Below are 16,246 nucleotides of genomic sequence, written 5' to 3' on the forward strand. Positions count from 1 at the left end.
TAGTTTCCATGACACAAATTTACAAAGAATTCATTATACGAGGGGAGAGCAATGTCCCTTTCCTTGTAGTTGAAGCATAAGGCAATCATAAGAGATGGATTGTGTATTGAAATAAACACTTTACACTGGTATTTTAGTCAGCTCCACAATGCCTTCCTATGTTTTGTGTGAAACAACTGTGAATTTTGAGGCCTATTTGTTGTAATTCTCCAGCAACAGGTAACAAAGACTGTGTTCAGCATTATATGTCAATCAAAGTTACTTGTTGTGAATGGCTACATAAATGACTGTGTAAGATATTAATTCCTTATAATAGCTTTCGGTCCATTTAAATACACTGAAAGTAATAAGAGCTTTGCAAATCTTTGCGGTGTCCCCTAGAGTCAATTAAGGAGCTCACTGTGATTCATTTGAAATTGATAGCCTGAAGCATAAAGTTAAATAATAAAGTGTAAACGGTTACAGTTTCCCGGCGTTAGTGATGTCTGTTCACCAGGTCTTCACTATACTACATATTCAAAATGGGTGACAGAGCTAAGCATATATTAGTATTAAAAGTCTTCATGAAAGTAGGATTCTGGTTGATGGACATTTCTAACTGCCTCGCTCTCAGAGGAGAATTGCTATTTGAGGCCATATGTTCCCCTGCTGCTGCACAGTACAGAGGCAGCGAAAGTGCAGGAGAAAGGACTTTAAGGTCCCTAAAGGGGGAAGTGGAGCCAACTTGGCATGCTCTTCTCATCCATCACCTCACTCTTGGAGAAGCCCCTGTGCACAAAAATCACTTGGGATCTGTGAGTTCTGGAGTGTGTTGAGGAGCTATAAAGCAGCTACTGAAGGGGTAGCATACAGCCATCAGCAAGACATTTCAGTGGGCCATGCTTCCAGGGAGTGGGACATGAGGGAGCAGTGTAGACGGATGTCCTTCTGTATGGAAGCCCTGAGACCTACAGGTATACATCCACACTTAAAACAGCTCCAATATAAGATGCTGTGAGGGATTTTGTCCCCCGCTCTGGCATCACTGTATAGAGAAGCCCACAAGAGAGCAGAGGAGAATTCCTCCAATGCAGGCTACCATAGTCAACCCTGCACTAGCCCCCTCACAAGCACAGGGGTATGCTGGGGGAAGAGCCATGGCTGGAAGAGTCCATAGTGCACAATGCTGTGGTCATTCTGGCTTGTGTTGCAAGCCATAGGCAGTATCAGAGAGGCTGTCATAACTTGCAGCCACCTCCCAGTCTGCTTTAGTTATGCTGAGGGCTATTTCCCAGAATCAAGAGGGCACACAAGTGATTTAAAGCACTGTTGCCTCTGTCTCCTTTAAATGTGCTTTCTGTGCTGCATCTCTTGGCGGCCAGCTCAGAATCTGACCCATCCTGTCCTGAAGGCCACACTCTTTGTTCTTAGCATAGCCACATTGTTTCACCCTGGCCTATGCTACAAACTTATGTCAGTATAACTACATGGCTCAGGGGTGAGCGACGTAATTCTACCGATCTAACCCCCCGTGTAGACAGCACTATGTCGACGGGTGGGTTTCTCCTGTTGACATAGCTACTGCCTCTCAGAGAGATAGAGAACCTACATTGAGAAACTCTTCCGTCAGATGGATAGCATCTTCACTCAGCGCTACAGTGGCGCAGCTACATCGGTGCAACACTATGAGTACTGACAAGCTCTTCATCTTAAGAGGTGATTGCCTCAGAAACCCAGAGTTTTTAGGATAGTTTGTTCCTGTTAGGTTTTGCCTTAGGGAGGGGAATAGAACACTTGTGTGGGTCTGTTAATGGGATATTGAGTCCATCCCACAGCCGTAGACAGGATAGACTTTATTATTCATAAGCCTTCTCTAATAGATGGGTGTTTGATCTTGACTATTTCCATTAAGTGGAATTCCACAGTCTCCTTTGTCAGCTTGTTCCATTGCCTAATGGTAGAACCATGTGGAAAAGGTCTTATTTTCTTTGTCGTAAAGTTCTAACAAAATTTTTTTTTTAAAGAAACAGTAATGCTTTTCATCATAGTCATATACCAGATCCATGAATTTGAGTGGCTTTGTACCTTTGGCTTTGTATCTTGTAATAGTTGGTTGAAAATGTGGATCTAGGATATTTGCATTTAAATTGGTACTGCTTCTATAGTGTCAGTGGCAGAGTTGGAATTAGAATTGGGGTCCCAGATTCCTACTCCTGTGCTCATCCCTGTAGACAATATGGACACTAACAAAATCTCTTCTAGGTTTCTATGTACTGTGCTCTACATCTGTTTTTGTAAATAACATTGCTTTTGTTGTATTCCTACTAATTTATGTTTCTGGAATATTCACTCTAGTTATACATTGAAACACATGTTTTTTTCCTGTAATGCAAGTCTTGCTGCTTGCTTTAGTTTCTGTGAATATGTTTTCACCAATTTATGTCCCAATCTCTCAAAGACTTCTACACATGCTTAACTTCACTCACACAAGTAGTCCCACTGACTACTATGAGCCTAATCTCATGAGAAAAGTTATGCATATGCATGTTTGCAGGATTGACGACCTTTTTTGTTAAATTAACAGCCCAAACCTGAATACGTTTACTTCAGAGAATAGCACTTAATCAATGGGTATGCTTCTTGGATAAAGGGCTACATGCCTGAGAAATGATTTTCAGAAACAGGCCGTAAAGAACTAAATGTTCCAAGATTTGTCTAAACGAAATTATCTAACACAAAAGAGTGGTTGAGCTACCTTTTGCCGTTCTCTTAATGACACTTTTGTACAGGGAAGCTTGGTTTTTGTATTCTTTTTTCTGTGTTATGAGTAAAATGTCAATTTGTAATTCTCATGAGACGCCAAGGGTTTTCAGAAGAAAAAAAGATTGTGTTTACTAACTGGAGTTCCAGTTTTAGTGCTCTTAAGTTGACTTTTTTTTAGTTCAAAATAATAAAATTGCAGGCTTGTTTTACTAATAAAAATTGTTTTAAAAATAGACAAAAATGTTTATCTACATTCTCTGTGCTAGGCCATCTTGGAGAGTTAGCTTGTTGTTATGAAGCTCTTAGCATAACAGTAGAACCAAAGCAAAGCAACCCTTCCATCCCCAAAGGCTACTTTGACTCCCCTTCTGATTAACATTACATGTTCTTGTTCACTACTGGGATTTCATATGTTATCTCACTTTGTAATGTATTCTTGAGGCCATATGACATCTGCCATTTACATTTTAGCCTGGATGCAAAAAACAGCACATTTTCTTTATGAACCACAGTATGTATTCTCACGTAGCTAAATTATAAGAGGATATATTTGGCAGGACTTCTACAGGATAGGGTTCTGCTATAGAGCAAAATCTCTGTTACAACCAGTACAATCTTTCTTACATTGAAGGAGATTTTTTTTCTAGTGCTGCTGTCACATAAAATGATGGCTGAGGCAATTACTACTCTGCGGAAGTAAAAATTTGATTAATAGAGTTTTCCCCCTTCCCAGTGTCGTCAATGCTGCAACTAGAATCAACCAGACTGTATAAGCTGTTTTCCCGTGCACATCACTTTATAACATACCAGCTGAACTTTACTGGCCTCAAGGAGTGAAGGATTTGAATTAATTCTCAAACCAGGGTGTCCTGTACATATGTATAGCAGTGTTCACAGGCCACCAATCTGGACTGATATTATTCTTTTTGTTTTATTATTTCAAACAATGATTTGGTGCCCAGGCTATATTTTAAACAAATAAAGGTATATAGTTCTAAAAATATCCCAGTGCCTGAAATGGGAGGAGATGTATGGAGGAATGTATGTATATGTATTCTTTTCTTTCACATGGACAATAGGAATTGTACATGAGGAGAAAATACACCTATAGGCAGGAAATCAGATTTTCTAGTTTTATAAAATGTTGAGATTTCTCAAAATGTCATTACTTGAAGGTAAATGTGAAAGGAGAATGTTTTGTGACAGGCATGGAGCTATACTGAAATATATTGAAATATACTGAGTATATTGAAAAATTAGTTCCTTGACTCTATGTCAACAGTATGAATTTTAAAAAGTCATTTAGAGTCAGTTAAAAGTTGAACCTGGGTATAAATCTTTTCAGGATCAGGGATTCAGTAGTGCAAATAAAAAAATATGTGACAGGGTATACGAGGCATTTGATGCCCCTTGCTTTGGCGCATCCTGCCCAAAGCCGGTGTCCTTTTGGGGGAAAAAGAGAAGCACATTTAGATCTCCAGGAGCTGTTGAGAGACACCACCCAGGATCAGCTGCTTGTGGAACCAATGAGAATTGGTCCTCCAGCAGCTAAAAGGGCCGGAACTGGGTGGAAGCCAATCAGGGCCCAGCAGGCAAGATAAAAAGGGCTGACTGCATCCTCCTCTGGGAGGCAGTTTGGGTAGGCTGGGACAAGGAGAAAGAATCTCCCCTCCCTTAACCAAAAAAAGCCTAGTCTAGTCAGAGGCCTACCTATGACCGATCCTTTTATGGTTGACTCAGCAGAAGACTGTGATATTTTACTTTTGTGGAATTTAAAGCCTAGGTGACCATCTTGAATTGGACATCAATTGACTTCAGGAGCTTGCCTTGTGAGATGCCCCAGTTGCTCAAATGAACCTGTGACAGTGTATTTGTTAGAAAAAAATCATTTTTATTGCTCTTGCTTCACCTGAGGTAATTTAAGTTGTTCTGAAGAGCCACAATAGAACTGAAATGAACTGAAGTTTTGTACTGCATCATTCATGAACATGAAGGAGGAATTAGAGATTGAAGAACTTAGTGGCTGAATAGAGGGAAACTGGACAAATGAATGTGGAGAAGGAAATCAAAGAGAGCAAGAACTGTCCATAGAGAAATGTTTAGATCGACAAACAACCTCTCCAGTATACACTTGCACATTTCATGATTCTGCTGCATAAGCTTCTAGTTTACAAACCATAGTGCACGTACACAAACAGAATTAAATGCTCTGTATAAAATTCATTCAATTGATGGTCAGATGACCCAAAATATTTAGTTCTTATTTTGTGTTTTCTGCCATTCCATAGCATCATTTTGTTTTGCTATCCCATAACTGCATTATGACTATGGAAAAAATGTTGATGGAATTTATTTTTCAGCATTAGTGGGTACATGTTAGTCTAACTACTCTGGAGATTATTTTAGCAAAATAACTAGCTATTTAAGCCCCTGGCATACATGCGTGAGAACATGTGAAGTTAGTGAAATTAAAATCCAGTTAAAGACTTTCCCTGTCCCTTCTCTGATCATTTTTCATCTTCCTATGTCCCATCTTCCCTGCCCCTCTCTTTTTCTATTCCCTTCTCTTCTCCCCTTCACTGTCAGGAAGGGCCAGCGCTGAAGGGCCAGTTCAGCACAACACGACGCCGGCAGAGACTAGCAGCAGCTGTGGCTACAACAGTGAGTGGATTTAAGATCAAGGGATAGTTTTAAAGATGGGAAGCTGTACAACTTGAATATGTAATAACAATACTGAGAACATCACCTGCACTTCCTACAGATGTCCTCATTACCCACTTTTGGGTAGGCCATTTGTGAATGATGAAGTCAACCCTGACATGTGAAAATAAATTTCATGAGCTTGAGTCTCGTATCACTTACACTAGGTGTATATCAATGTAACTCCATTGTCTTGAAAGGAATTACTACTTCTTTATAGCAGTGTAAGTGATATTAGAATTCGGCCCTGTTCCCTCAGTATTTATGGCATATTCTGTATACATATACAATATAATAACAAAAAGCAACCATAAATTTCAAGGATGTAATCCCATCAAAGGATTCTGAAAACAGCACACACCAAGAAAGCAGAAGTGAGGTGGCTTGTTATTAAGCCCAGCATGAAGTTTCCTTGTGTTATGCTGTTGCATATTTTAATAATATAAGGCAAGCTTTTTTCATTTGAAACACTTTTTGTTTACATTCCATAATCCCAAAAAGTCATATTACTACCACTAGTATCTCTGTTTCATTTTGTTAGTCATATGACTGCTTCACAAAATCTGGGGTTGGAAAATGGAAATGAGAGGTACTAACTGGACAAAGCTCTGGGACCCTCCCACCTCGCAGGATCCTAGAGCCCGGGCTCCAGCCTGAGGCCAGACATTTACACTACAATTAAACAACCAAGCTCCACGAGTCTAAGTCAGCTGGCACGAGTAGACATACCTTAAGCGTGGCAGCTGCTCACTCCAACAGTGGTCTTGACACGGAAGCTGCTGTTTGTGCAGACTGAGGAATACAGCACTGTATCAGTTACCCTAAGGTCACATGTGGAGAGTTCTCTTCCCAACCCTATGGGCTAGGAACGTCTTACCTTTTATAATAAAAGCTTGGATTCTGCGAAAGCTGACAGTACTTGCCTGGGCAGGATGACTATTTGTGCTGCTGAGTGGTTATTTCAAGCCCTGGGTTAAAGTAAATAAAGAAAATATGGATAGATTTGAAGTTATGTTTAACAGAGGTGAGGAAAACTGCAGAGGGATAGGTGGGAGAAGGCAAAGAGAAAAAGTAGAATACATGATAAATATAACAGCAATGACCAAGAACAAATATGTGCCCAGTTATGAGGGGAATTGGAGAGGAAGATGTAGGATGCTAGTGATGAGAAACATAAGGAAAAGTTTAATCAGTATATCTCACTCTGTTGGGAGGTCAGGTGGATGAAAGATGTGGTTTAACGTGGGTTTTTTTCAGCTGTTGAGAGTAACTTGGAAACTCTGCTGAAGGAAACAGAGTTCATGTCAATCAGCTATTTCCTTATTTCTGACTGCTGTGTAATGTTCTCTCAAGCAGTCAGCAAAGTGTCTATTTATTTTTCTCATGTAAATGGGTATTTCCTGCAAAGCCTGTGATTATAAATGCCTGTAAAAATGCAAATGTTGATTCTAGGAGACATTTTAAAAAGTTATTTACCCAGGAAGCCTCATTTCAGATGCATTATCTGGTTTTCAACAGGGTCCTGTTTTTATATCTAGTTTTTCAGCCTGGCCAGCCGAGGTACAAGACTCTAGAGTTGGGGTTCTGAACTTGGGGGTCATGAAGAGATCCAGTGAGATTGCAGCTACTTTCCCTTTCTTTCTAGTAGATGGAGTGGGTGCCCTGAACCTTTTATCTCCTGTAACAGGGGGCCACAGAATGGAAAAAGTTGAGAACCACTGCTCTAGGGTGTATTTGCTCAATCTATGCTGGAACCTAGTATCCAATGTGTGCCTTGTACATTTTTCTAACCTCTAGGTGGCAAAGCCTTTGAGATTAATTTACATTATTTTCTCTGTTGTGAGGATACTAGCATCTGGTGGGCTTGAGTGATTATAGGTTGACAGAATTCTTAGCAAGGAGATTCTGCAAATATGTTCTCTGACCTAAGAAATGAAAAGCTTTGTAAAAGAATCGCAACTGTCTGAATCTATTTGTAAAATAGGGAAGTTCTGGTTGACTGTTGAGCGAAATGGTGTTAGCATAGTACAAAATGGAAGGTTGCTGAATGGATTGTGATAGTGCTGCAGTTTGCTGGAGAAAGGGGATTGTTCTCTGTTCCCCGTTAATAAAGAAATAATTCATTATGTGAGCCTAAAACTAAAATCAGATGAAAAATTGTCTTTGTTTGCATAGTTAAAAATAAGAACACGTGAAAGGAGCTTAGAGGAGAAATTAAATTTGCAATGGACAGCTGTTACAACACCATTATTTTGCACACAGTAGATACCTGGAAATCTGGGAAGGGTGAGTGAAGGAAGATACGCTGATATAGCGTACTGAGGGGTGGAATGAAATGTGATAAAGTTATCTAAGAGGAGTTGGAGGATTCCACCAGGGAGTCAGAAACATATAATGTGTAGTGATTGGGCACAGTTCCCTGAAAAGATCAAAAAAGCTATTCTCCAACCTAGTCAGCTAATCAAGTTAACAAACTAAGGCTCCATCGCTAGTGTTCATGGTAGTTTAACTAATCTGTTGATAAAGTCTATAGTAATATGACTTTTTATATTGCCTGCTGGGCTGTAGGACGTTTCAGAAAACAATCTATATTTTGTGCCCACTTTTCATATTTGGATACATAAATTACACTCTAGAATGTCGGTTTTCAGCTTCTGCATTTTAAGGAATCTAATCGGTGCTTGAATGCCTAAAATAGATATTTAAGTGTTTAACTCTTATCTAGTGCCAAAATATGATTCTGAATGCCTTAATTTTGACACTCAAGTTTGAAAATTGGGCTCCAGTCAGATGTTTGTATATATGTATATATAAAAATGTGTGTGTATATAATGTAATACAATGTAAATAAAGTATTCTCTATATATGTGTATATATAGAATTTCATATGCATTATATATGCAACTATATAATACATAAATGTTACATAACTCTACATTGTAGATAAAATACACAAACACATATATATATATATATATGTGTGTGTGTGTGTGTGTATATATATATATATATATATATATATACACACACATTTACTATATGTGCAAAAATACAGAGGAAGAAAGAAAAGTGGAAATATATAATAAATTAAAAGAAGCTTATTTGTTCTGTTTGATACAAGACACTTAATATAACTTGGTACAATATCTCTTTTACTAATTTTATAGTAGGTGTGCTTTAAATGAAAATGAGGTTTTTTTTTGTTTTTTTGTTAAGAAGAGCTTTCATATACAAAAAGAGCCTACGTGATTGTCTATATTGTATGATCTGCAGATGAATTATAAAGTGAATTTCAGTGAACTGAAGAATAATCTCAGGATTTACCAACACTCTTCAAAGTCTGCAAATAATATTCTCTGCGGGAATATTTAGCCATATTTCCAGGTTGATGGAGAAACTAATACATTTAAAATGTTGGTATTGTGACCACCAAATCATTCTTTATAGAGTACCAAAGGTCAGAATGTAAAGCAACATTAATGGTTTAATTTTCCAGCGCTCTGCCAAATCTTATGAAATGCTATGTTAGTGTAAATGCTATAGTCAGAGCTAAAGTGCACCCCCCCCCCCATCACTTGTCTATGTTTCACTGAAGGATTTTAAGAGACCTGGCGAATTTTGTACAACTACTGAAATTTGAGACACCAAAAGATATATATTCTCATAATTTTTTAAGTCTCTCATAGTGAAACTATTGTGTTTTGTTCGGTGTGTGATGTTTTTATTCAATGTATTCCGTGGAAGATGGATACAGTCCTATACAGCAGCAATTTTCGTTGTTGATTCTCTCTGTAGGTCCCTTTCAGTGCTACAATGTCACCGGTTCGCCTGCACTCATCCAACCCCAATCTTTGTGTAGACATCGAATTTCAGACTCCCCCAAGCCAGGTAGCTGACCCCTTGGAATGCTCCATGGAGTACATCAAACTTCAAGAAGAGTTTTGCCTCATGGCACAGAAAGGTAACTAAAAATGTACATTCTGCATCTTACAAAAACTGCTATTTTTACATTTACACTGTTCATGGTCAGAACTATTGTCTGGATCAAATGTAAATTGTATGAGAATCTTTTATCCATATCTGTTTCAGATGAAGATCATATAGGTTTATTTTTTTTAAATATTTTCTATGCATCAGGTACATATATCGGGATAGGTGAATCCTATGTCAGTAAAAAGCAACATAGGGTCCTGTGGCACCTTTGAGACTAACAGAAGTACTGGGAGCATAAGCTTTCGTGGGTAAGAACCTCACTTCTTCAGATGACTTGCATCTGAAGAAGTGAGGTTCTTACCCACGAAAGCTTATGCTCCCAGTACTTCTGTTAGTCTCAAAGGTGCCACAGGACCCTCTGTTGCTTTTTACAGATTCAGACTAACACGGCTACCCCTATGTCAGTGGAGATTTTGTGAACCTCCTGAACCATTATGGAGGCTTGCAAAACTTGGCTGAATTTGCACACATTTTTTCCTTTTTATAGAAACCTGTGGCTTTTTTGTCCCCTAGGATAAATGAAATTCCACTGTCTCTAATGATCTTGTACAACTTTATGCATGACACACCAATGGAAGTTATAAAAGGTCCTGCTTGTACAAGAATGGATTTCAGAAATTTTACACTGTATCACCAATGAATGACTGGCCTGTAGGCTGAAAATTTAGGTTTTTAAAAAGGGTTTTAAAATAGTATAATATAAAATGAAGGAGTCATGCATAAGCCGCACCAGCATGTGCAGGAATTGATGCACTTCTCAGGTGGCTGAAAGATCTTGTCTCATATTTCATACCTAAGCCATTTACTAATAGCTTACTAATGCACATACTGTTGTGACTATTATCATACATGCACTGTGGCCATTTCTCTCTCTTTTGTGTAATACTATATAATTTACAATGTCTTTTAGTGTTATTTATTTTTGCTTTTTGCCTCTGTCTACAGAGTTCACACGCAATGCTGAATGGGTTAAGATTGAATGATGGTCAAAGTGCATCAAAGAACAGTTTGTTAGAGATTCAGACAGCAACAAATATCACTGTTTTGGGGGCATTCCACTTTTGGAGACATTTTAATGAAAATCAGGAATGGGATGAATTAAGCTTGTTTGAAAACCAGATCTATTTATCTCTACGGAAAAAATGAGCAGGATTGCATTGTGCCTTGCTCACCTTTTCCAGGGCGTCTACCTAGTTCTCATTGTAGAATCTTTATTACTGGTGATAAGGTAGAAAGAATAATCTGATTTTATTATTTGTATTATTGTAGCACTTAGGAGCCCCAGTCACAGACCAGGACTACATGTTGAACTAACATAGAACAAAAAAGTCCCTGCCCCAAACAGCTTACAATCTAAGTAGAAGACAAAAGACAACAGATGGCTACAACTAGATTGGGGCCGGGGCAAGGGGGGGAAGGTACAAGGAAACAATGAGATAATATTGGTTAGCATGATAGACTGTGGTCTCAGCCCATTAGCAGCCTATTGATTTGTCAAGTTTCATAGGCTTCCTGGCAGAGGAGGATAAAGAGTTAGTTTTATGGATATTTACAAGGAGCTTTTGGGAGGGGCAGAATGGGAGAAAAGCACAAAGGTGCTTGTTTGAAAATTTCACACATAAAATTTGCAGAGCCAGCAGTTAGGGGGAAAATAATCTTTTAGTTATAAGCTGAGAAAATAAGAACTGGAGGCCGTTGATAAGGAAGAAATACTGAACTGGCTGAAGTCTGCTTTACACACACTTTTCTGATTATAAGTACACTCTATATTTTTGTTTTGAAATGTTCTTTTTCCGTTGTCTACACACTATGTAGCAAGTATTTATTGACATCTGTACCCTCAGGGCTGCATCACTCTAGTGTTACACAGTCTATAGTATATCTTCTAAACATATCATTTTGCTGATGGCCCAGAAACAATAGATTCAATGGGGAAATAGCTAAATAATAATCTTTCTTGAAAAGCTTAATGTAATTTGTAACATGACTAAAGATCTCAATCACCTTGTGTCTTGGTTGACTTTCCGTATCTATTGAAATTATATTTTTTCCTTTAGTGGTGTCATAAAAATGTCTACAGTCGTGTGTGTGTGTGCGCACGGTTATGTATAATAACTTGTGTGTGTATATAATATAAGACCACAAGTAGGTTTGAGTAATCTTTTCCCCCCCCCTCAATATTAGTGGAAGTTATTTCCATTTGACTAGCCTCCTTGCTAGTTCCAAGATTTAATGTATTGTATTTTAAGATGAACTTTAAACAGTCATGCATTATCATTTTTCATTAGTTTTTTAGTGAAAATAGCTTCCATAAATAGTCCAAACTAGTGCTTCTTCAGTGGGCTCATTGTGAGGATACTGCCTTTGGTTCCTCGAGTTTCCTCTTAGGTAATAGTTAAATAAGAAGTCTCATTTATTCTAGAATTAACTAGGAGTAAAGCATAAAATGTAACAATCCTGTTGCTTACAATTTAATGTCTTTGAACAAGCATTTCCCCTTAAATATGCCTAAAAGTAAGGGCTCACATGAATACATGCAAAATAATATTAAATGTATGGCTTTAACTAAATGCATATTAATATTCAAGTAGAAATTCTTCTTATATTCCTGATTACTTTATAATTTTGTCATGTCAAACTTGAAATATTAATACTTTAAAGGATTTCTCACACAACATTATGAAACCAATAGCTTCTATATTGATTTTCCTGATCTGTGACACAAACACCAGTAGGAAACAAAATTTAGTACCTTTTGAAATGTATTTGTCTCTGAGATGGACTATAGTTATCTTAAACAACAGGTTAGGACACGAAATGAAAAAATACGTTGAAACTAAAGCAGGGATTTAGGTAAACAAAATGTAATTACCTAGTTTGAAATTTGATCAGAATACATGGGTTAACAGCTGTACTCTGGCAACAAGTGTCATAATCACAAGTGGTCTGGACCTTGGCTGCATGTCTCAAATAAAAGCTGGCACATCTCCCCCTGTAACCCTAAAACCATGCTGAAACAATGATTTAACTCTGATTCACAGGGAAGAATCACTACAGGTCAAGCTCTGGGGAAAGATTCTGATTCTTAACCATTAAACATTTAAGGATGGCTACTAACATGTGGCTATACAATAACCCTCCGAGAGCATTAACTCTCTCATTCCAGGAGTCATTTTGTGGCTTTGTTGGCTTGTTAAACAATTAAAGTCACATTTTACATTTCTTGTATTTATTTTAACCACAGCTGTCAAAAGTGTGACCCAAGAGCAGATGTGGTCTGGTTGATGCTGAAATCCAGCCCACACCTCTGTGAAATTCATTGAGAGCCAGGCTGCCATAGTTGCTTTGACAGTGCTGACAAGTGATGCAGAGTCTAGAGTGCTGTTGCTGCTGGATTTGATGCAGTGGAGGTAGATGATTCAGAGTTTGTAGGGTGGGAATTGGAGGCAAATTGAAAAATATGAAGTAGTGTTGCCAACTCTCATGATTTCATCACAAGTCTCACAATATTTGGCAGTTTTCTTAAAGCACCAGTTCCTGAAGTCACCTCATTGTATGAGAATCCCAGCTTTCGTTTAAAAAAAAGAAGAGGGGGGTAAGTTTCTAGGCCCTTATGACTGGAGAAAAACTTGAAAACATGATCCCTAAATGTTGAGAGGCAGAAGGCCTGTTTTAAAAATCTCATGATTTTTAAGATGGCCTCATGGTTTTTGAAGAGCTGACTTGTGATTTCTGACTGCTTGTGATCGGCAGTACTGTGATAGTCAATGGTATTGATGTAGGGATGCCACTATATATCATGGTAGCTGCACAGGTATTACTTGGAAGAAACCAGAGATTTGGAAAAAGCAAAAACAGACTCATGGAATCATAGAAGATTAGGGTTGTTAGAGACCTCAAGAGGTCATCTAGTCCAACCCCCTGCTCAAAGCAGGACCAACCACATCTAAATCATCCCAGTCAGGGCTTTGTCAAGCCAGGCCTTAAAAACCTCTAAGATTCCACCTCCTCCCTAGGTAATCCATTCCAGTGCTTCACCACCCTCCTAGTGAAATAGTTTTTCCTAATATCCAATTTAGACCTCCCTCAGTGCAACTTGAGATCATTGCTCCTTGTTCTGTCATCTGCCACCACTGAGAACAGCCAAGCTCCATCCTCCTGGGAACCCCCCTTCAGCTAGTTGAAGGCTGCTATGAAATCCCCCCTTACTCTTCTCTTCTGCAGACTGAATAAGCCGAGTTCCCTTAGCCTCTCCTCATAAGTCATGTGCCCCAGCCCCGTAATCATTTTCATTGCCCTGCTCTGGACTCTCTCCAATTTATCCACATGCTTTCTGTAATGAGGGCCCCAAAACTGGACTCAGTACTCCAGATGTGGCCTCACCAGTGCCAAATAGATGGGAATAATCACTTCCCTCAATCTGCTGACAACGCTCCTACTAATGCAGCCCAATATGCCATTAGCCTTCTTGGCAACAAGGGCACACTGTTGATTTCATATCCAGCTTCTCGTCCACTGTAATCCTCAGGTCCACTTCTGAAGAACTGCCACTTAGCCAGTCAGTCCCCAGCCTGTAGCAGTGCATGGTATTCTTCTGTCCTAAGTGCAGGACTCTGCACTTGTCCTTGTTAAACCTCAGAGTTCTTTTGGCCCAATCCTCCAATTTGTCTAGGTCATGCTGGCCCCTATCCCTTCCCTCCAGCGTATCTCCCTCTCCCCCCACCTTAGTGTCATCTGTGAACTTGCTGAGGGTGCAATCCATCCCATCATCCAAATCATTAATGAAGATAAACCAGCCCCAGGACAGACCCCGGGGCACTCTGCTTGATAACGGCTGCCAACTAGATATTGAGCCGTTGATCACTACCTGTTGAGCCCGACTAGCTAGCCAGCTTTCTATTCACACTCCATTCCATTCATCAAATCCATGCTTCTTTAACTTGCTGGCAAGAATACTGTGGGAGACTGTATCAAAAGCTTTGCTGAAGTCAAGGTATATCACGTCCACCACTTTCCCCATATCCACAGAGCCAGTTATCTCATCATAGAAGGCAATCAGATTGGTCAGGCATGACTTGCTCTTAGTGAATCCATGTTGACTGGTCTGATCACCTTCCTCTCCACCAAGTGCTTCAAAATTGATTAGTTGAGGACCTGCTCCATGATTTTTCCAGGGACTGAGGTGTGGCTGACCAGTCTATAGTTCCCCGCATTCTCCTCCTTCCCTTTTTAAAAGATGGGCACTATATTTGCCTTTTTCCAGTTGTCCGGGACTCCCCTGATCGCCCTGAGTTTTCAAAGATAATGGCCAATGGCTCTGCAATCTCATCAGCCAACTCCGTCAGCACCCTCGGATGCATTAGATCTGGCCCCATGGACTTGTGCATGTCCAGCTTTTCTAAATAGTCCTTAACCTGTTCTTTCACCACTGAGGGCTGCTTACCTCCTCCCCATACTGTGCTGCCCAGTGCAGCAGTCTGGGAGCTGACCTTGTCTATGAAGACTGAGACAAAAAAAGCATTGAGCTCTTCAGCATTTTCCACATCATCTGTCACTAGGTTGCCTCCCCCATTCAGTAAGGGTCCCACACGTTCCCTGACCACCTTCTTGTTGCTAACATACTTGTAGAAACCCTTCTTGTTACCCTTCACATCCGTTGCGAGATGCAACTCCAATTGTGCTTTGGCCTTCCTGATTACACCCATGTATGCTTGAGCAATATTTTTATACTCCTACCTTGTCATCTGTCCAAGTTTCCACTTCTTGTAAGCTTCCTTTTTGGGTTTAAGCTCACCGAAGATTTCTCTGTTAAGCCAAGCTGATCACCTGCCATATTTGCTGTTCTTTCTGCACATCGGGATGGCTTGTTCCTGCGCCCTCAGTAAGGCTTCTTTAAAATACAGCCAGCTCTCCTGGACTCCTTTCTGTGGTGGTTTGTGAGTCACTTTGTTACCCACTGCCTCCAGCAAGAGGAAGACTTGCTTGAGTTTAATGTGGTGTTAGCTCACTGACACCACTAGCCTGTTAGCCACCCAAACAAACAATCTCCTCTGGACTCTGCCACTCCTGTGTTTGATTTGTAGGTTAACAATAGGTACATCTTCGTCCCTCAGTCCCCTGGGACCACCCCCCTCTACTGGCCAGCCCCTTATCTACTGTGTACACTCAGTAATACCAGATCCGCTGTCCACAAAGGAACAGCGCACACACCAGCTTGTATGATTAAACTCAGGATCAGCTCCTTGTGTAATGCCAAAGAACTCAGATATATTAATAGTGAAGATAACAAATTTATTATCAAAGATTTGAGATTTAAGAGATAATTAGTAAGGATTGTGAAAACAAAGATTACATATGTGACGGGTTGGATCACAGAAACCCCCTTGGGAGCTGCCACCAGATGTGCAAAGACTACCCCTGCTTCTGTTTTCCCTGCCAGCTCAGGACTCCAGCACCCTGTCTTGCTGAGCCAGACACTCCTGTTTGGCTCCAGACACAGATCCAGGGTCTGAATCTCCTGTCCCAAAGCTGCAAGTTTACCTGAAAACAGCTCGCAGTAGCGCGCTTGTCTTTAGCACTCAGATGCCCAACTCCCAATGGGGTCTAAACCCAGATAAATCCGTTTTACCCTGTATAAAGCTTATACAGGGCAAACTCATAAATTGTTCGCCCTCTATAACACTGATAGAGAGATATGCACAGTTGTTTGCTCCCCCAGGTATTAATACATACTCTGAGTGAATTTACTAAATAAAAAGTGATTTTATTAAATACAGACAGTAGGATTTAAGTGGTTCAAAGTAGTAACAGA

The 16,246-nt window shown here is 39.7% G+C and overlaps 1 protein-coding gene across 9 annotated transcripts in view; it reads left to right on the forward strand.

Annotated features, from left to right (window-relative positions):
- The window catches only part of OSBPL6 (oxysterol binding protein like 6), a 203,203-nt gene that overhangs the window by 125,554 nt on the left and 61,403 nt on the right, over positions 1-16,246 (forward strand). For 5 of the 9 annotated variants that reach the window (XM_065560808.1, XM_042860679.2, XM_042860683.2 and 2 more), the window contains one exon: positions 9,238-9,403. In XM_065560808.1, coding sequence (XP_065416880.1) covers positions 9,238-9,403 — 166 coding nt within the window. Of the gene's footprint in view, positions 1-5,328; positions 5,404-9,237; positions 9,404-16,246 lie in introns of all 9 variants that reach the window. The other 4 variants (XM_065560806.1, XM_005300469.5, XM_042860681.2 and 1 more) reach the window with 1 other exon arrangement.

This window comes from Chrysemys picta, chromosome 11 (genome assembly GCF_011386835.1).
Source record: "Chrysemys picta bellii isolate R12L10 chromosome 11, ASM1138683v2, whole genome shotgun sequence".
In the NCBI taxonomy this organism is placed as follows: Eukaryota; Metazoa; Chordata; order Testudines; family Emydidae; genus Chrysemys; species Chrysemys picta.